General features: G+C 46.2%; 1 protein-coding gene across 1 annotated transcript in view; it reads right to left on the bottom strand.

The window, feature by feature from the left end:
* The window catches only part of CD276 (CD276 molecule), a 53,456-nt gene extending 31,924 nt beyond the window's left edge, over nucleotides 1–21,532 (bottom strand). The window contains exons 1-2 of the mRNA XM_061595354.1: nucleotides 21,189–21,532; nucleotides 3,883–3,952 (exon numbers count right to left, since the gene is read on the bottom strand). Of these exons, the coding sequence (XP_061451338.1) occupies nucleotides 3,883–3,931 (49 nt within the window). The 5' untranslated portion in view covers nucleotides 3,932–3,952; nucleotides 21,189–21,532. The remainder of the gene's footprint in view (nucleotides 1–3,882; nucleotides 3,953–21,188) is intronic.
* Nucleotides 21,533–21,744: the final 212 nt, after the last annotated feature.

The following is a 21,744-nucleotide window of genomic DNA, read 5'->3' as shown; positions in this document are numbered from 1 at the left end:
GCAACTGACACGCAGAAGCAACTTCATCCATTGCCAGAGAACATCTGTGGCCATCATGACTAGTAGCCAACAGCAGCCTTATCTGCCATGAATTTGTCTGATCTCCTCTTACAGCCACCCAAGTTGGGGGCTGTCAGTGCATCTTGTGGTGGTGAAATCCACAGCTTAACTGTGTGCTGTGTGACCCAAAGTGGAAGCGTGTTCTCCTGCAAAATCGCAGCAATGTCAGAAGCAACCGCTCCTGCACACACACCCTGAATATGGAAGTATTGCTTTACGAGGCAGTGAGAGTTTTAGCTGAAGTTACAGGAAATCATCTCAGTTCCCCTGGTGTCCAGGGTGAGAGTAAAGAAACACAGGTGTGTGAATGCCCGTAGTGCCTATTATTGAATATCTGTAAGACTAGGTGTCATTTTTTAAATTAATCAATCCAGAGTTTGACTCAAGCTGCATTGAGTTACTACATACTGGAAAAAAAAACCTAGAGTTTCCCCCATCAGACACTAGATGTCACCCTTGGTCTGATTTTATCTGTCCTGGCATTCCAAAAGGAATGCGGGCTGTGCATTATCTGAACATTATGAAGGAAAATCACAGGGGATAGTTCTCTGTCTGAGGATTGAAGCTGGCCTCATTACTGCAGAGAAGGGGGGGGAGTATGCCAGACAAGATCAGCCTGAAAAGACCTTCTCTCCATCCCACCAGTTAAAACAGCCAGACTGGTGAGGACTAGGGAGAGGGCTTTTTCAATTGTGGCCCCCACCCTGTGGAACTCCCTCCCTAATGATCTCCGCCTTGCCCCCTCTATAATGAGTTTCTGCCGGGCCGTGAAGACCTGGCTCTTTAGGCAGGCTTTTGGCGTGGGCTAGGTTTTACTATTATTGCTTCAGATTTTTAGTGTTTATGTATTTGTACGTTTTATTTTGTACGTCGCCCAGAGTGGCTGGATAACCAGCCAGATGGGCGATTAATAAATTTAATAATAATAATAATAATTAGAGATGTGAAGGTGCAGGAAAAAACTAGAAAGGTTTGGGGGGGAAATGTTTTTTTTCTGCCCCCCCCAAAAAAAATCAGGAAAAAACTGGAAAAAAACCTGTTCCTCTGAAAATTCGGGGGGGGGGTTGCTGGGCCTTCACATCTCTATTTACAAATTCTTGTTTTTTTTGTGTATACCCCGAACAGAGCTTCAGATTTGCAGACAACCTGGCTTCGCCATACACTAAACTGATACCTGACAGATTCAGAAGACAGATAGGAGGTTTATCCTCCTGCCCCATTATTGGAGACGTATTGCTAAGAATGAATCGCAAGAGGATCCAGGATGGGTTGAACAACTCAATTCAATTTGGTTCACCTCCCCGGTACGTAGAATAACCTTTATTCTCTGCACACTGATGGCTCAAAAACAACAACTTCCCCCACCAACAGCACAGAGACCAGGAAGGCTGGCTATACGGGGAGAGAAGCTTAGGCCATGATCCTGAACTAGATGGGCGACTGGCCTGATCCGGCAGGGTTCTTCTATGTTCTAGGGACAGACAATAGATGTCTCTCTTGTACAAGATGTAGACTGCAATCCTATGCCCACTTACCTGGGAGTCAGACCCATCAAACTCAGTGGGGCTTACTTCTAAGTAGGGATGGGCAAAATCTGTCCGTCTTGGCTTCTCTCTGTTTCACATTCATGGAGAATAAGGCTACCAATAGCTGCTTCGCCTCCATGGTTGGAGGCAGTACATTTCTGAATACCAGTTGCTGGAAACCGCAGGACAGGAGAGGGCTCTTGCACTCAGGTCCTGCTTGTGGGCTTCCCATAGGGATCTGGCTGGCCATGGTGAAGACGGGATGCTGGACTAGATGGCCCGCCGGCCTGATCCAGCAGGGCTCTTCTTATGTTCTTAGTGCAGAATTTCAGCCCCTTATTTTTAAAAAACACAAAAACCAACGCACACTACGGATCTCTGTGGGGGGGGGGGGTTGCTACTTTTCCTAAAGGGAATTTAAAAGAAAGTATGTTCATGTGCATACCTAAGTTGTTCACATTTATGAACACATGAGGCACTTATACCAAGTGAGATTATCGGTCCATCTAGCCCAGACTCTTGTTATGTTCTTATATTAGGCTCCATCCCCAGCATGTCCACACAGGGCTATGAAACCTTGGACTGCTGCTTGCCAGTCAGTGTCACCAATACTGAGCTGGACAGACCAATCGTTTGACTTGGCAGAAGTCAGATTTCTATATTCCTAATGGTCTGGGAAGGGCTTCCGAGCTCAGGGGCAGAGCACATGCTTGCTGTCCGAAAGGTCCCAGATTCAATCTGCACCGTCTCCAGGCAGGGTTAGGAAAGACTCCTGTCTGAAACCCAGGATAGCCGCTACCAGTCAACAGAGACGAAGGGTGGGGAATTGCTTCCCCATAGGCTAGAAGCAGACCAGAGTGTCCCTTCTCTAAAGCCACTAGGCTTGAAGGTAGCCTTCTATGGAAGCCAGAAGGTGGCTTTTCCCAGAGTTCCCTGGGATGAGGGACTGGCTGATAAGCCACTCTGGGAATTGCAGTTCTGTGAAGGGAATGGGGCTCTCTTAACAGCACCCCTTCACAAACTACAGTTCCCAGGATTCTTTGGGGGAAAGCCAAAGATGGCTTTTAGAGTTGTAAGATACCACTTTAAATGTATAGTGCCGATGCGGCCTTAATGGTCAAAACAGATCTGTAATCGATTGTTCCATAGCAATATTGTTCATTGTCTTATTTCACAGAATCACAGAATAACAGAGTTCAACCTCCTGCAGGAATCTGACTTAAAGCATACCCGACGGGGACTGCCCAGCTGCCTCTTGAACGCCTCCAATGTTGGGGAGCCCACCACCTCCTTTAAGTCATTGGTTGCATATTTGTAGAATAAAAAAGCTCAATGCACAATATGTTTGTTCCTAGGAGTACATTACAAGTATATTTTCATATTTGTGGGTCGTATTGCTGATTGTGTCTGATTCAGTATAAGGCAGCCTCCCCTGTTCCCAAACCCAGGCATCGCACTTTTCAGGCACCCCAAATGGCCACTGGGGATTTCTAAGTGCTTGCTGAGCAGCAGGGAAACTTAAGGAGGACCCATCTTGAATAACAGTGTATTCCTTGGCAAGTCTGAAGTGTATCATAAGGGACTATCACTGGCCTATAGCATTAGAAAAATGAGCCAGGGGGCTCCTAGCTCCACCGCTGAATTAAAGCAGGATTTTCTAAACATTCCTAAAAAGATCCAAGTTTTGTTCAACTCAGAGGTGCAGAACCTTTTCCCCTCGAGAGGGCCGCATTCATTTCTGGGCAAGCTCCCAGGGGCCACATGCCAGTAGTGGGCAGGGCCAGAGGCAAAAGTGGGTGGAGCAAGAAACGTAACTGTTACATTTGCACCACAGGCTAGTTTCTACACACCCCTCTCCATCCGCCATCCAGACAAGCAAGCAGCATTGTCAGAGTTCAAGAACACATGACAACCAGGCAAGCGCACGGGACCAATGAGGAGTGTGGCCTGAGGGGACTTCAGAGGGCCAGACAGAGAGGCCTGCAGGGCCACATATGGTCCCCGAGGCTGAGGTCCCCCACCCCTGATTTGACATATGAAACTATTTTATACAAAATCTGACTATTGAGCCACATAGCTTAGTACTGTTTTCTCTGACTGGCAGCCATTCTCAGACTGGGTCTCTCTCACCAGTGGCCACCTGTGGGGTTAAACCTAAGACTAAAAAGAGAGGGGGGCAGTCAGGCAATTTTCCTTCCCCTCTCTTCCAGCCTGCAAAATCATATTGAAACACATCTCAAGGTTGGAGTTCCGCTTGGAAAAGTGGGAGATCCCACAGGGCATTCCTGCTACTTACCAGCCAGAGTTGACAGCAGGAGACCTCCAATCCACAGAGGGAAGCGCATCTTCCTTGCAAAGTCGATTCCCTGAAAGGCAAGAGATGCAGCAGAGGGGTTGGGATGCAAGTCCGAGAAGGCAAACTTTCCCCCTTCCGAGGGGAAAAATATATATATAGCACGGGAACAGGAGCGCCAACTCCCAAAAGCAGATTCAGTCTCTGGCTTAGTCACCTCCCTTTGAAAACCCGAGGATGCTTCCAGAGGTTAAAAGCAGGGAAGAAGAACCTGTGGCCCTCTGGATGCAGTTGGACTCCAACTCCCATCAGCCTTAGTCAACATGGCCCAATGGTCAGGGATGATGGGAGTTGTAGTCCACCAGCATCTGGAGGGCCACAACTTCACCACTCCCTGGGTGTTTTCCTTTTAATGCATACGTTAAAGCTCTTCCATCTACCCTTTGCTCCTCCTGCTCCATCACCTGCAGTCATCTGGAGGTCTCCTGCTCCCTGACCTCAAAAGGCTTGGCCCTTTTGACTTCCGGGAATGGTTGCTTTGCCTGTGCTGCCTCTGAGTCAAGCTCTCGTCTCAGAAGAAGCTTTTTCAGCTTTAAAATCAGGTCAAAACGTTCTTTTTGACTGGTAAAGATTTTCTCCCGGACAGGGAGAAACGTAGAGATTAACCACAAAGCCTGTTTTTGTGGGGAGGACTGGATTTCATTTATTTATGAGAGAAGGTTCAAACTGCAATGCCGGACGGACTTTCATCAAGCTCTAGCTGATTACAGCGACACGTTTATCTTTTCTTCAAAGAAAAACGGACTATAACAGGCAGATAAGCATCCTTCTTTCTATTTTCCTTTTTCACTTGGTTTAAATTGTTGCAGCAAAAAAGAGATTTGTCAATGAATCAGCTGTGAAGAACTTCTGGGTGAGTTATGGCTTTTCTCTTTCACTCACGAAATTAAGGAGGAAAGAAATCGTAAAAGCTTATATTTGTTTTTATTGCAAAAAGCTGTCCTGGAGGTGCATTCTAAAGATACCAACGGAAGAGGGATTTCTATTTCGAGGAGGGGAAAAAATTTTTTATTTTTTTTTTAGTCTATTTCATTTTGACGAATCTGCTTGTTCATGACGCCACTAATTATTTTGATGTTGGGAACTAAGTTTGTTTTGTATTCCTGAACACATAAAAGATAAGGCAGGCTGTATTGTCTACACTGATGTCAGCAAGCCTGTAATATTAACCCAATTGTGGCTGAAATAATTTTTGTTTCTGTGGTTTTAAGAATGACAACCAGGAAAGTGATTGAGACCATGGAAGAAATTATGTTTCAGAAAATAATGGATGAGATTGAGATAACGAAACAAACCCTGAGACAGGGTAGACAGGAGATGAAAATTGAATTTAACAAAATGACGCAGGAGCTTAAAGAAATAGGAGATTCTGTGAGAGAGGTGTTTGATGAGATTAGAGATGAGAAAAGAAAAATTAAAGGGAAGCTACAAGCCCTGGAGATTGGAACAAATGTGAAATTGAAAAAAGATTTGGAGTTTATGGATGTTAGAAATAAAGTTTACTGTTTGGAATTCAACGTTGTATCTGAAGAAATTAATGAAGATTTTGGTGGTAAAGTTATCAATGTCTTGGATAATTTTCTGGACTGGAATGATGTGATGGAGCTTGACATAGAAAAAATCTATGGAGTTGGCTACAGATATGTGACAGTGGAGAAACTCTTAAGAGATGAGCCAGTGCATTTTGTAAAAAAGAAGAACAGAGATATGACTTTGCAGCAATATTTCAGCAACATATTCAGAATTCTTGACTGGAATGATGTGATGGGGCTTGACATAGAAAAAATTTATGGAATTAACTACAAATATGTGACAATGGAAAAACTTTTAAGAGATGAGCCAGTGCATTTTGTAAAAAAGAAGAGCAGAGATGTGACTTTACAACAATATTTCAGCAACATATTCAGAATTGATGGCAAGGACATATTTGTGATGGGGGAAATTCCCATCAGACTCTTGTTATATGACTATGGCTATGACAGCAAGATCATCATGGGATACTGATAATGGATGAATGGATACTGAAACCACTGGATTTAACAGGACTATTGAAGATGGAAGATGGAATTAATATTGATAATGGAAGAATGGTTATGGAAATTATTGGACCTAACAGATTTGACGAGATGGATTAATCAATATGTTTATTTGGACTATGGCTATGACAACAAGATTATTATGGGATACTGATAATGGAAGAATGGCTACTGAAATTACTGGACTTAACAGGATTATTGAAGATGGAATTAATACAGATAATGGAAGAATGGCTATTGAAATTATTGGGCCTAACAGATTTGAATCAGATGGATTAAGCGATATGTTTATTTGGAGAAAAATTGAAAGATATATCTCTCAAGGAATTGAAACCTCTCTTTGACTTTTTGTGGAAAGAATAAAGTAATGTTTATGAGATTTGATGATTAATTAAGATAACTACTGGAGGAAAGTGATTTTATAATATAATTTTAGAGACAGGATTGTTATATACTGTAGACCTATAACTGATCTGCGACAAATCGGAAGTCAACATTTTATTTTATTGTTTAATTGTTTTTGTTTTGTTTTGTTTTTTGTCTTTGAAAATTTGAATAAAAATTAATGATAAAAAAAAAGGCTTGGCCCTTTTGCCCTTGCTGCGCCTTATGCTTCAACCTGCCTCCCAAATCACCTGCGCAATGCCACCACGTTCTCCCTTCCACCCAATCTTACCTTGTCTATCAAGCCTTTGGCACAACCCTCTAGATCCCTTGGTCTTAAGGTGTAACTCCCATAATAATCCTCTTGCCCAGGTTATCCATCTGCTCTCTCCTGCCCTTTCACGTTTTATACTGCATGCGTTTTGGGGCTGGGACTTAACCTCTTGTACTCTGTAAAGCAGGGATGGGAAACCGGTGGCCCTCCAGGTGATGTTGGACTCCAACTCCCATCAGCTCCAGCCAGCAAAGCCAATGGCCAGGGATGGTGGGAGTTATAAACCCCAGCCCTGTTGCAAAGCGGCGTGCACATGGATAGCACATATTTAAAGCTCTTCCATATACCCTGCATGTAACTCTTGCTCCTCTAACTCCACCCCCTTCAGCCATCTATATAACACAAGGACACCAAAATGAAGTAACGCATACAATGGACACCTGGCCACTTCTGTCCTCATGCTCACTGGCTCTGTCAGCGATCGCCAAAAAGCTGGCAAGACACAGCTTCCTGTTGTTGTCGTTGTCATTAGTATGCTTATTGATTAACTAATTTATATCCTGCTTACTGTCAAAATAGGCTTCTAAGCAGTTTACAAAGTATAAAAACGAGTTGCACAAACATCACAATATAAACACCCATCATTAAAATACACAATAAAACAGTCCCTTTACAGAAGCGTCCTTTGCAAATTGCACAACTCAGGGGATATCCTGGAGCAGGTGGAGACTTGGCACAGAAGTTATTGTGGCACAAATGAATCTCTGCACAATTTGGATACTTCCTCAGCAGCCACAATATCCTGCCCCCCTAAAAAAAAACCCACAGCAAATGGGAGGAAGATCATCTCAGCTGCAGCTACTTCCTGAGCTGGGATTCCCTTCCATCCTTTCTGGTCTCCAAGCAGCTACAACAGTAGGATGCTTGCAGCTGCTTACAAAAAGAATTTGTAACAACAGCTGGGCATTAAAGCACTGTTAACATCAATCATAATCTTTAAGCAGTGGTTGGTGGTGGCTCCATGTCAGGGGGGCAGTGGAATCTGAGTTTTAGTCCTAGGTTCCTGGTGTCCTCCAGATGTTTTGGAGCATATTGGCCAGGGCTGGTGGGAGATGTAGTTGTAAGTCCAGTAAAATCTGAGAGGGTGGAGGGTCGGGGAAGACTGATGTACAGGATCGCAGCCTCAGGTTCTTCACCCTGAAGAGTGAAGACACTGTTGGACTATTCATATAACAAAACATATATACCGCTTACTAGAACAGAAGAACTCCAAGCTGCTTACAAGACAATCTAAAATATTAATTGAAAAATCCAATTTAAAAACAAAACCCAACATGAACAAGAAGTTACATAAAAAGAAGTTGAAATATAAAATAACACAGAGCTAGTGTGACAAAGCGGTGAGAGTGTTGGACTAGGACGTGGGAGACGAAGGTTCAAATACCCACTCGGCCATGAAGCTCACCGGGTGACATTGGGCCAGTCACAGGGTCTCAGCCTAGCCTACCTCACAGGGTTGTTGTGATCAAATGGGGAGGGGCAGAACCATGTACGCCACCTTGAGCTCTTTGGGGAAAAGGTTTATTACATATTAATGTAATAAATAAATAAATAAATAAATAAAAGCAGTCATTTAAAACATTCATACCTACTAAAATCACATGTCAAAATTAGAGACTTGGGTAGGGTTGCTGGACTATAACTCCCATCATTCATAACCACTGATCATCCTGGCTGGGGCTGATGGGAATTGTAGTCCAACAACGTTGGTTACCCGTCTTGATTCTTTTTAATATGACGGCATGCTGACTCAATCACAGACCAGCAACCACACAAATCCTGCCACCGCACTTCCACAGCAGGATGATGCTGTCTCTTTTCTGTAACGCTTCAGGGCACTCACATATCTGAAAACACACAGTCAAGTGTGTGTGCCCACAAATGACCTTCAAGTGTTATAGAAGAGGCAATGTCAACCGGCAGCGGAAATGCAGTCACTCCATATTATAGCAATTTGGCTTAATTTATTTGCTTTAGCCCAGGGCCACAAGATACAGCTAAAAGTTGGACAAAGAATACATACAGCAACAGAAACCTTAATGAAAGGTTTTTCCAATACAGAAAAACCCAAGTGCAGGGTTGGTTCAGAAGACAAATCAACGGTACGGCTTTCATTAAATGTCTGTGCCAGAAACAGAGTCAAGGAAGCGGCTGACTCAGTAGCAATTTGTTGTTATTAAGAAAAAAAAACATAAATCATTAATTTACTTGCTAATGCAAACCAGTAATCACAATCTTGCAATAGCACAAGGACTGACTGTTAAACCACTCTGGGAACTGTAGCTCTGTGAGGGGAACAGGGGTCTCCTAACAACTCTCAGCACCCTTCACAAACAACAGTTGCCAAGATTCTTGGGGGGAAGCCATGGCTGTTTAAAGTGGTATGATACTGCTTGAAATGTACGGTGCAGATGTGGGTAGAGTGTCCAGCCTGCAAGTCAAAAGCTTGGCTTAGATGTCCCAGCATGTCCAGTAAGATCCATTAGACATCCTACAAAGAACAAGCCATCAAAAAAGACTAGCTTGGTTCTGGGCAGTGCCGTTTCCCCACCCATTCCTGGTACTCTAATTATCATTCCCATTGTGGTAGGCTTATTTATTTTTACACATACCCTGGAACTATCTATTTATAAAAGCTTGCCTGTGTTTATATTTTTAGCCTTATGATGCCTCCTCCTCCTCGGGTTCTCCTGGTTTCGCCTTTCCTCGCCAACACACCCCTGTAATTGTCAAGTCTAAAATACTTGCAGCCAACTTGATGACATCATCTCCATGCCCCTACAGCGCCAGCTGTGCAACACTACAAAAAGAAAAGGTCAAAGACCAAGATGCTGGAGAGTGGGAACTTTTATTTTTTATAAAACCCAATGCGTTTCAGCCTGTTATCTACAGGCTTTCATCAGGGGATAATGGCTTGTAAGATTAAAAGACGAGCAAATCACTTTCTGTACTGTACCAATATAGCAAATCGCTTTCTGTACTGTACCAATATTGGTACAGTACAGAAAGCGATTTGCTCGTCTTTTAATCTTACAAGCTATTATCCCCTGATGAAGGCCTGTAGATAACAGGCTGAAACGCGTTGGGTTTTATCAAAAATAAAAGTTCCCACTCTCCAGCATCTTGGTCTTTGACCTTCTCTTTTTGATTGCCCATTTGGATGCTAGCCACCCAGTTTATGCTACACTACAGACAACACAAGCAGGCATCATGAGGCTACGGCAAGGACAGCAAACTCTCCTAGAAGCAGTGCCTTTTTGGTGTGACAATACTCACTGGAGTATGTAGCACCATTACCTTTTTTTTCCTGCCCATGGCAACCATTTTGTGCTGGCACCCACAGCCCTTATATTTTGTACCGGCATCTCTCTCTCTCTTTATTTATCTATTTATTTATTTATTAATTTCTATCCTGCCCTTCCTCCCAGTAGGATCCCAGGGCAGCAAGTAGGAGCACTGCCTAGAACTATTCAAGAAAAAGGGTGTGATGAACAATTCTATGCAAGTTTGTCCACTTATAACAATATAGTGTATTATCTAACTCCAGCAGAGGCTGATGGCTCTGTGTCAGTGAGACAGTGGAATCCACTCCAAGGTTTAGTCCAAACTTTCAGTTTCAGCAACTTGGACAGCTCCTTGAAAGTTTACACTAAACCCAGAAGTAGATTCCCCTGTCCCACTGACATGGAGCCACCAGCCGCCACTGCCTAACACCAAGACCTGTTAATTTAAATATATATATATATGTAAAACCAGGCCAGTTCAAATTCAACACTGGAGCTATCAGATTTGTGGCTATCATGGAATAGAGCTGCCTTCAGATGACTGAAGCATTCTCCTCCAATGCCTGGTTTTCAGATGCCCTGCTTCTGCGTTCAGCTCACAGGTATGGAGAACACATGAACAGGGCCATGCCTGCCTGCCTGCCTCTCCCTGGAGTCTGCATGTACAATTCAAGTGTCTGAATAGAGGAAGCCTCACCCATACTTACAGGATTCCACGCGATCTGGAACTACAAGCCATCGAGGTTCCTGATCACATGGAAATCTGTACATCAGCGGTGAGGAACATGAAGCCCAGAGGCCGACAGCAGCCCTTTGGCCTTTCTATCTGACCCTGAGAACTCTCCCCAGGTCACCTGAACGAAGGAAGCCTTCACACATATGGAATTGTGAATGTCTGGGGTTCCTGATCACATGGAAACCTGTACATCCAGAGTGGGGAACCTCAAGCCCACAGGTCAAATGTGCCCCTCCAAACTGTCCACAGGCCACATGCCTCACTGCCCCTGCTTCACACCCTATGTTTTTGCCTGGCTGGAATGCAGCCTTGAACTCTGATCATGCCCCATGCTTGCCTGAATGAAGAATAAGATAGGGGTACATGAATGTGTGTAGAAACTAGCCTACCAAACAAAGGTAAAATTTGCATCCCCTGCTCCGCCCACTTTTGCCTCTGGCTCCACCCAGCATTGGCATGTGACGCAGAAGAAGTCAGAAAGGGGTTCCCCATCCCTGATGTGCAAGCAAAGGCACCCTCCCAACTTACATGTATAAACTATAGACAGAACACATACACAAAGCACTGAACAAGGATGGAGAGACTATGGGCCTCTAGATCAAGGGTTCTTAATCTGTGCTCCATAGACCCCAGGGGTCCATGGATGGGCTTCAGGGGTCCGTGAACTGGGTGCAAAAAAGGAAAATCAATTTCCAATGCAATAAAATCAATTCTATGCAAAATAATTTGTGTTATGTATTTATGTGCATTTTTCTGGGATGGGGCTCCACAGCTTTCATGAGATTCTCAAAGGGGCCCATGATCCAGAAAAGGTTAGGAACCACTGCTCTGATGCTGTTGGATTCCAGCTCTCATAATCCCTGACTGTTGTCCATGCTGGCCAAAGCTGATGGGAGCTGGGAGCCCAACATCACCACCTTGGCCACCTCTGGACGAGTGTTTGGTCCAATACTGAGCAGATACAAATCCCCCCTCAGGTCACAAAGTTCACTTGGTTCAACTGCTATTTCATAGCCTAGCCAATCTTACAGGGCTATTGTGAGGAGCAAAATGGAGGGCTGGGTCGGAAATCATCATCTTCCTTGGAGGAAAAGCAAAGAAAATCCAACAAATTATAGGTTAATTAAAATTATAACTAGAGGAGGGGGAAATATGCATCTGTTCAAGGTTATCAAAGGACACAATACATGTGTTTTGCAATCTGTGAAACACTTCATTTTAAAATAAAGTTAAACTATTAGAGAAAACTTGAGATGCTTGTTTGGAGATTATTTCCTCCTGCAGGGAAGAGATCAGGACTCCGACTCATGCAGTCTGTTTCCTAGCCAAACAGGAAATCCTGTGGTTATGTTAATGTGGAATCTCCTCTGCTCTTTCAAGAGTAAACTTTTAAAGAGGGGTTAATTTCCCAGGCTCAGGGGAGATGCCAGAAGGTCAGTCAGCATAGACAGTACTGAGCTACATGGATCAATGGTCTGACTCAGTAAAAGGTGAGATGATACAAATTTGCAGATGAAACAAAAATGGGAGACATAGCTAATACCCTGGAAGGCAGAAACAAAATTCAACATGATCTTGACAGGCTGGAGCATTCAGCTGAAAAAAAAAACAGAATAAAATTTAACAGGGACACGTGCAAGTTCTACACATGGGAAAAAGAAACCAAATGCAGTTATATGCTGGGGGATACTTGGCTCAGCAATGCTACATGTGAGAAGGATCTTGGAATTGTTATTGATCAAGCTGAACATGAGCCAACAGTGCAATGTAGCTGCAAAAAAGGCAAATGCTATTTTAGGTTGCATTAACAGAGGTTTCCAAATCATGTGAAGTACTAGTTCTCCTCTATTTGGCACTGTTTAGGCCTCATGTTGAGTACTGAATCAAGTTCCAGACATTGCACTTTAAGAAGGATGCAGAGAAACTGGAGCAAGTTCAGAGGAGGGCAAAAAGGATGATCAGGGGACTGGAAGCAAAGCTCTATGGGATGCTGAAAAAACTGCCTTGAGAAGAGAAAATTGAAGGGAGATATGATAGCACTCTTCAAGTACTTGAAAGGCTGTTCACACAGAGGAGGGCCAGGATCTCTTCTTGATCATCTCAGAGTGCAGAACACGGAATAATGGGCTCAAGTTATGGGAAGCCAGGTTTTGGCTGAACATCACAAAAAACTTCCTAACTGTTAAGAGCGGTCCGATAGTGGAACCAATGACCTAGGGAGGAGGTGAGCTCTCCAGCATTGGAGGCCTTCAAGAGGCAGCTGGACAGCCACCTGTCGGGGATGCTTTAAGTTGGATTCCTGCACTGAGCAGGGGGTTGGACTCGATGGCCTCATAGGCCCCTTCCAGCTCTACTATTCTATGATTCTATAAGACAGCTTCTTATGTTCCCATATGTAAGTAGCTGCAGGCAATTGGCTTAGACCAGTGGTTCCCAACCTGGGGGCTGGGACCCCCAGGGGGGCCGCGAACAGTAAAGAAATGAATTATTTATTATTATTTTTTTAAAGTCTTCACTCCCTCGACACTGTCTGCTTTCCGCTGCTGCTGCTGCTGCCACCTCCCCCTTGCTCCAAACGAGAGGGGAGGCCTTTTGATGAAGCTCCAGAGCATCTTTCAGGCATACTAAGGGCAGGCATCTGCCTATAAAATACATGGCAGATGCCAAAGGAGGCTGAGGGTGGAGCTACCAGGAAGAAGAGGGGATTACTATCACTGATTCCTGTCTCCTTGCACTGCCGCTACTGGCAACGCCCTTACTTAGAATGAGAGGAGAGGGGGTTTTGTGAAGCAAAAAGAAGCAAGCCTGCAAAGAAAGGCTGCTTTCCCCCTTCCTTCTTGGCAGCCAGCCTGCCTCCTTGGGGGGAGGGGGTCACAATTTTTTTTCAGCTTATAAAGGGGGTCCCATGCTCATAAAGGTTGGGAACCACTGGCTTAGACTCATGGGAACGGACAAGGAAATGGAACGTGTGATTCGAGGCCTATTCTTGATCTCTCCCCAGGGACAATTTGGGGTAGGAGGAGCAGGGAACAGAAGAAAAGGGAGAGAAATTATGTCCAGTCTATAAAATTCCAAGGAATCATCAAGGGTTTGTCCAAGTCTGATCATTTATAGCCTCATGGTTTTCAAGAGCTACTCTGAGGCTAGGAGGTGACACGTGGAGCCCTAAAGAAGGACAAAAACAGCATGGGTGGGCGGGTGAAGACTTTGATCGGGGGGGAAATCAGCTGGTAGGGAAAGGGTTAAAGGACTCAGGACTTCTCCAAGCTGCTCAGAAAACTTCAGTGACCAAAGGTTGTCCATACTTGCAAACGTGTCAGGAATGATTTCCATTAAGAAAGATTCCTTCATTATGAGTCCGATGAGTAAACCCGCACCTCGAATCTCAGGTGGGGGAAGGACAGCAGAAAAACAGCTGCTCCGGCTGGGAACGGGTAAAGCACTCCTCCCCTTGGAACTCCTCCTCTCAAAATTGCAGCCTCCAAAGGCAGCTTTTCATTTAAAATGAGCCCACTGGGACTTCATTACATTCATTTGTGGGTAGCATGCAGGCTTCCCCTATGCGAATAAAGCAGCTATTACTCTTGATTAGTGTACCCATTGCCCAAAGCACTATTTAAATCCCTGGATAACAGATCCACAAAATATCGTGGGCAGAGGAGGGGAGAAAAGGCTCGTGTCACAAGCTTAATCACTGGTTTCCATTGTGGGAAGAGGCATACTAACTCAGTGGAACAGCACATGCTTTGCTTGCAAAAGGTCCCTGGTTGGATACCCAGCATCTCCAGGCAGGGCTGAGAAAACCTCCCTGCCTAAACCTTGGAGAGCCACTGTAGGCAGGGACTGAATCAGGATAGACCAGGGATTCCCAAACTGCTGTCCATAGATCATCAGCAGTCTGAGAATTTCATTCACATGGTCCATGGAGTGTCTATGGATTTGCAGCTAAAGACAGGAGAAGGCACATCCATCACTTTAAACATTCATATTGATTTTTAATTGTATATTGATTGCTTCTTTTATTTCTTTGTATGGAATTCTATGGAATTCAAATTGTACTACAATAAAATACCATATATAAGAAGCAGGGCTGGCACCAGATGTGACTGGGCCGTTGGGTGCCAGCCTGCCCCAGGGCCCCTGGCTCCTAGCCCCCCCCCCCCAACAGACCATGCGGGACCACTCCACCTATCTCTTCTCTCTTTCTATGAATGCCCAGCATGCTGGCTGCACAGGTTGCTGCCATCAACCAGGATGATGGCAGAGGCTTCTCTAAGGGGCAGATACCCCCACCGTCATCTTTGTTGATGGCATGCATGTGCACTATGCTGCATGTGTGCACTTGCCTGCCTTCAATCAAGATGGTAATAGGGGCATCAACCCCTTAGGGAAGCCTCTGCTGCCATCTTGGTTGATGGCAGCTGTGTGCCCAGTGCACAGGGCATTCACAGAAAGGGAGGAGAGGTAGGTGGAGCAGGCGGGTGCTGCGGGCCTGCACAGTCAGGGGGGGGAGCTGGGAGGTCTGTCTGTGATCTGCAGCAGGGTCAGGAGTCAACCCTTCCAAGGATCATGGAAGGGGAGCACCACCCCCACACCCTAAGGAGGTGCTCTTCAGGGGCCCTCAGCCAGGGCCCAACCTGGCCACCCTTTGGCGCTGGCCCTGATAAGAAGCAATAAAAATACAATTAAAAATCATACAGCATCTTGCCTTACAACTGCAGCATCCAACAGTCTGTCAGCAAATGTCAACTCCATGTTTTCCTGTCCACTATACTTTAGCCCCAATACATCATGACAGAAAATTAATAGTTTCTGCCAAATATTTTAAAGCAGTTATGGGGAACCTGTGACCCTCCAGATTGCTGGTCCACAAGTCCCATCATCCCTGACTGTAGGCCATGTAGGCCAGGGAACTGGAGTCCAACATCAACAGGAGGATTCACCAGTTCCCCACCATGATCTAGACCACCAAAAGGAAGATAAGCTCGCACCTAGGAACTCCACTCATAACTCATTTGGATGCACCAGCCGCAGGTGACCCAAGAGATGTTGTACCTCTCTAGCTATCAGCAAACGCAATCTATGGGGCTCAGCATCATCCCTTTGAAGCTGTTTCTGCAGGGCTTCCTCAATTATGCTTATTATTCCAGGCCAGTGCATATTAGCTGGAGTTTTAATAAGTCAATGGAAAGCAAATTGCCTGTGTCGCTCTCCCATGGATCTATCGAGGCCTCTGCACAACGAGATCTCTGTGTTTTGGCCTCATGGGGAGCTAGCAGACAGAAGGAAGAAATTATAACCGGAGGCTTCTAGCCAAAGCCACAAGTAGAAATGGATTTATTTATTTATTTATTTTTGCTTCAAACCCTTCAGGGAAATCAGTTGGGATGCAATCTGTTGGAAAAACAACTCATTGATTTTGCCTTGAAAATGCAAGAATATGACAGGGCGCAGAGGTTGCTGAGCTCAAGGTTCCCACAGGCTCGTTCCTCTGATGGGAAGCTCTCCCTCTAATTCAGGAAAAAATCACCAGAGCCACTTTCAATACCACAAACATGCCATGATTGGAGGACCTATGATGGGCACAGTCCCTGACTGTGTACATACATTTAAAGCACATGACATCTCCCAAGAATCCTGGGAAATGCAGTTTATCCCTCACACAGCTACAATTCCCAGGCAGCCTTAACAAACTACAGTTCCCCAGGATTCTTTAGGAGGAAGTCAAATGCTTAAAATGTTTGGTGGGTACACAGCCACAATCTCAGCAATACTTCCACCACCCCCAGCCTGAATTACGTGTTCCCTCTACACAAGTGTTAAGCAACAAGAAGGAACAAGATGGCTTCCTCGTTCTCCATCTCTGGCTCTCCTCTCCTGCTCCACATCTAATCCCCTGCAAGTTGTGCGCTTCCTCCTTACAAAGCCACGAAATGAGCTACTAAAGCAACTTTTGTTTTCAGGAGATGCACAGACACAAAGTACCCTTCTTCTGATTTTTGCCAAATGATGCAAGAATTTTAGCATTTCTGAATTTGTCCCTGCTCCCTCTCCCCTCAAAATTATTTTAAGTTATATGTAGGTTTATGCAGATTTAATCAATTAATTGGTCAATTCAAACTCAATGGATAAATCAATTACAAGACAATCCTACGCACACCTACTAAGAAGTAGTCCCACTGAGTTTAATCTAATTCCCAAGGAGCTGCAGACAGGACTGCAGCTTAACGTTTCTTTTATCAGGTGACAGGCCTAATTTGGAATAATTTTCATTCATGAGCTTTTCAGAGATGAATCCAAACTAGGACACACACACCCCACCTTTAATGAAATGAGTGCTAATCAATCAATTTAATGTCCACAGATCCAATGCAATGCAGTCAACTTTTATCAGCTTGCAACAAAGCAACCAACCAGCTTTGGTGTATAGATGGGTCAACGGCACTGGTTAGTCCTCATCTTGAGTACTGCGTCCAGTTCTGGACACCACACTTGAAGAAGGATGCAGACAAACTGGAACAGGTTCAGTCATCCTAGAACACCACTTATCTGGCAGAAAGCCCAGAGCCACAATTAAACGTTCCCAGCACTGTTGCAACCATCTACATCTTCCCAGCATCACTATACTCTTGAGGCCCTACTTTCCAAAACTTGAAGGTAACATGATTACAAGAATGACTGAGACACAATGATGTGCAGGATTGCAGTTTTAACTTGCATGCTTTGCTAGGGTTGAAAAAAAAGTGTGTACAGTGTAGGAGTGTGTGGAAACTGGGTTTAACTTCAAAACAAAGCTTTAGAGAAGCTTTTAAAGTACCGTATATTCCGGCGTATAAGACGACTTTTTAACCCAGGAAAATCTTCACAAAAGTTGGGGGTCGTCTTATACGCCGGGTGTCGTCTTATACGCCGGAATAAAGTATTTCTCCTGCTTGCAGCCTGGCCCGGCGTCCCCTCCCCTGAGGGGAATCCCCATTGCTCTTCCGTCCCCGCCAACTCCTGCGCGGCCTCCTCCGCCGCAAAATGGCGGCCGGGGTGGGGAGCAGCAGCAGCAGCCTCCCCGCGTCCTTCTCCGTGGCGGCCTCGCCTGCGCCGCCTCCCGCCGCCGCTGCTGCTCCTCCGCCTGCGGCTGCTCAGGCGAGCGACGGGGCCGCGGCGGCGGTGGCTGCTCCTCCTCGGGCGGCCAACGGCGGGCCGCTTTCATTGTTCTCGCCGCCGCAGGCCACGCCGGCGCCTCCGCTGACACACAGCCACCGGGCGGCGGCAGCAGCAGCAGCAGCCTCCCCGCGTCCTTCTCCTCCGTGGCAGCCTCGCCTGCGCCGCCTCCCGCCGCTGCTGCTGCTCCTCCGCCCGCGGCTGCTCAGGTGAGCGACGGGGCCGCGGCGGCGGTGGCTGCTCCTCCTCGGGCGGCCAACGGCGGGCCGCTTTCGTTGTTCTCGCCGCCGCAGGCCGCACCGGCGCCTCCGCTGACACACAGCCACCGGGCGGCCGGCAGCAGCAGCCTCCCCGCGTCCTTCTCCTCCGTGGCAGCCTCGCCTGCGCCGCCTCCCGCCGCTGCTGCTGCTCCTCCGCCCGCGGCTGCTCAGGCGAGCGACGGGGCCGCGGCGGCGGCGGCTGCTCCTCCTCGTGCGGCCAACGGTGGGCCGCTTTTGCTGCTCTTGCCACCGCAGGCCGCGCCGGCGCCTCCGCTGACGCACAACCACCGGGCGGCGGCAGCAGCAGCAGCAGCGGGAGGCGGCAACCCGCTGCCGACAGCTGCCCCTGCGGCCTCCTCCTCGGCGCCCTCCACCGCCGCCGCCGCCTCCGGCCTGCTGGCGCCGCGGGAGCCGGCCTACAACTGGCAGGCGACGAAGCCGACGGTGCAGGAGCGCTTCGCCTTCCTCTTCAAGAACGAGGTGCTCAGCGACATCCACTTCTTGGTGGGCAAAGGTCGGCGCGGGCTATGGGGCGAGGGGGCGCTGGCCACGCAGGGAAGAAAGGGGAGAGGGACGCTGGCTTTTTAAACGGGGATCAGGGTCTTTGTTGCGGCTGGGGGCGGGTTGCTATGGGGGCAAGCGGGTTGAAGAGTTCTGGCTGTGGTTGGGGCACTGTTATTCCGGCGTATATGACTTTTTAACCCAGGAAAATCTTCTCAAAAATTGGGGGTCGTCTTATACGCCCAGTCGTCTTATACGCCGGAATATACGGTAACTTCTAGGGAAAGGATGAGAGGAACCAGGAGCATCTAGCATGTGATTAGTCATCCACAAGAAGTGATGGCATATTTGTTTCAGGTCCTCAGACATGGGAAACTGGGCAAAACTTGGCAAAGGCCATTCAAAAAAGAAATGACTTAAGTTTTTAAAGGGCCAAAGAACAACAGGAATTCCCACACACACACACACACACAAAATCCAAGAGATGCAACTGAAAAATCTTTCAATAAAGTAGGATACTTTCAGACGATTGCTATATTTTTGAGTGAGATTCATTCACACACCAGCAAATTCAGGTTGCACAATAAAAGTGGATTTACACGCTTGTGCAACAATAGACTTCCTCAAAAAAGGGGAGGGCTTTTTGCAGTAAGGGAAGTGATGGAAATACACTGAAAAGTGTGGGATAATGTTTGTTTGACGCAGTGTCATCTAACCTCCCCACAAACAAATCAGCAGGAATGCTCAATAAATAGGTCTCCAGAAGTGCTCTAGTTTAAATTAAAAGCTGAAGAAACCAAATCCATCCTTTAAGCAGTATTCTCACCAATTCTTTTTGGCCAAACCAGGTATTTTTTTTAAAAAAAACTAATTGATTAGAGCAGCAATGCTGGCAAGGGAGCAGGGTACCTCTTTCTAGATCCCTTACAAAGTGAAGGGGGCAATAATACAGATACAACATGCACCTGGCAAACCACAAGTGCCTTGTACAGTAGGGCCCCGCTTTACAGCGCTTCACTAATACAGCGGTCTCAATTAGACTAAAGCCCCACTCATACGGCGCTTGTTCTGCTTTTACTGCAGTTTTCGAGCATTGTAAACCATTCTATTCAATGGGTTCCGCTTTACAGCAGTGTTTGCTTTACAGCAGGGGTCCGGAACGTAACCCGCCATATGAGTGGGGCCCTGCTGTAGTACAACCCTGCACCATTTTTCTCCAAAGCAGGTCCCACTGTGCCCAATGGAGCTTAATCCCAAATTACGCAAGCACAGAGTTGTAGTCTGAAGTATGGGCTTTGGCTATCATTCAAAGCCAGTTTTTGGACAAGTGACCATTTCCATCTGTTGGTGAGAAGATATATAAAAGTGGGCGGCAAGGAAGGGTGAGGGTTTTGTGCTGTTGCAGATTCAAAAAGGAGGAAAAATCAAAGTTGTTTATTTAAAATAATTGTAAATCCTGGCTTTGATTTTTTTTTCTTTTCAAGAGTATCCAAGGCGCTAGCAAGCAGCATTTAATTTGGGTTGGATCCACCTAAGTTCTACTCAGAGCAGGCCCATTGAAATGAATCCGCCTGTTAGTCATAAGGGCAATGGAACCGACTGCCTAGGGAGGTGGTGGGATCCCCTTCCCTGGATGTCTTCAAGCAGAGGCTGGACAGCTATCTGCGGGAGATGCTCTAGCTGTGGATTTCCTGCTGTGAGCAGGGGGTTGGACTCGATGGCCTACAACTCTATGATTCCAACTCTATGATTCTATGATTCATGTCATCCATTAACTTCAGTGGAACTACTCTGAGCAGGGCGAGGGGGAGAACCATGGTTGTACACCCCCTTATACACCTTGGAGGAAAAATGGGATATAAATGTAAAAATAAATACAAATAAAATTATGTATCAAAAAGCATGGGTGGTACTGAATGCTAGCCCTACTCAGAGTAGACCCATTAAAGTTAGCAGACATGCCTAAGTTAGGTTAAGTTTAATAGGTCTATTCTGAGTAAAACATAGTTGAATGCAGCCCTATGCTTTTTAAAAACATAAGACACTCAAATGTATTTGCATACTTTTAAAGTAATTCCGGGAGGAAAGGTGAGATATAAATTTAATATAACAATAATAATGGCACCCTTCTCTGTTGTCTTTTCAGTGCCTGCTGCAAATCTTCCTCTTTCAACAAGCCTTTTAAGTAAACCAGTCGTCATCTGTGTTGGAATTGTTTTAAAGACTTTTTAAGCCTTTTTTTTAAAGAAAGCTTTTTTAAAAAAGATGATTTGCTTTTAATATATTTATAGCTTGTGTCTGTGTTTGTGTGTGCGTGTGTGCACGCGCGCTGGCGTTTGTCCGCTGCACTGGATTCCTGGGAGGAAGGGCGGGATAGAAATTTAACAAATAATAATCATAATGGGAAAAAATTAAATTAATAGTAGCTATATAAGTCCGCAACTCGTCAAAAGACATTTTTTAAGGCAGGGAGCTCCCAGATCGGTTGTGCAAATTCAAGCAGGGTTTGCCTGCCTGCCGCTCTTCCTCTTCCACCCATTCAGCCAAGCAGGCACTTACTCTGCCAAGGACAAAGCGGCTCGCGGCTCCTCCGTCCTCCCGAGCAGCGCCGGGAGCCAAACAGCGCACTCCCGCCGCAAGACAAAAGAAGTTTGCGGGCTTCTCGTCCTCTGCCCTTCTTCCTTTTTTTCCCCAGCGCCCGGAGCCCAGGGCGGGTCTCAGAGCTGCATCGGGACCGTCTTCTTCGTCTCCTCTTCGGGGCGTCTGCCCTTCCTGCCCCCGCCCCACGTTGGGATTAGAGTTCTTCCCGCGCGCGGCGCTCGGTCTGCGGAGTCCCGCGGCTGGGAGACCTCGGGAGGAAGTCGCTGGAGCGAGCACAGAGGGAGGAGCGCGAGCCCCCCTGGCTTCCGGGTTGGTTTGGGACAGCCCCGCGAGCTGTGCAACAGAGCAGTGGATAGTGGGTTGGGTATTCATTAGGCATGGGGAAAATCTGCCCAACTCTGTTCTCTCAGTTTCTCATGTTTTGTTTTCAATCTTAAATTTAGTTCTCCAGGTTTCCGCAGCAATTAGCGATTTCGTTTTTTAAAAAATTCCACATGAAAAGTCTCCAGCCTTT

The sequence above is a fragment of the Rhineura floridana genome, chromosome 14, assembly GCF_030035675.1.
Source record: "Rhineura floridana isolate rRhiFlo1 chromosome 14, rRhiFlo1.hap2, whole genome shotgun sequence".
Classification (NCBI taxonomy): Eukaryota; Metazoa; Chordata; class Lepidosauria; order Squamata; family Rhineuridae; genus Rhineura; species Rhineura floridana.
This window is presented reverse-complemented; position numbering and strand designations above follow the sequence as displayed.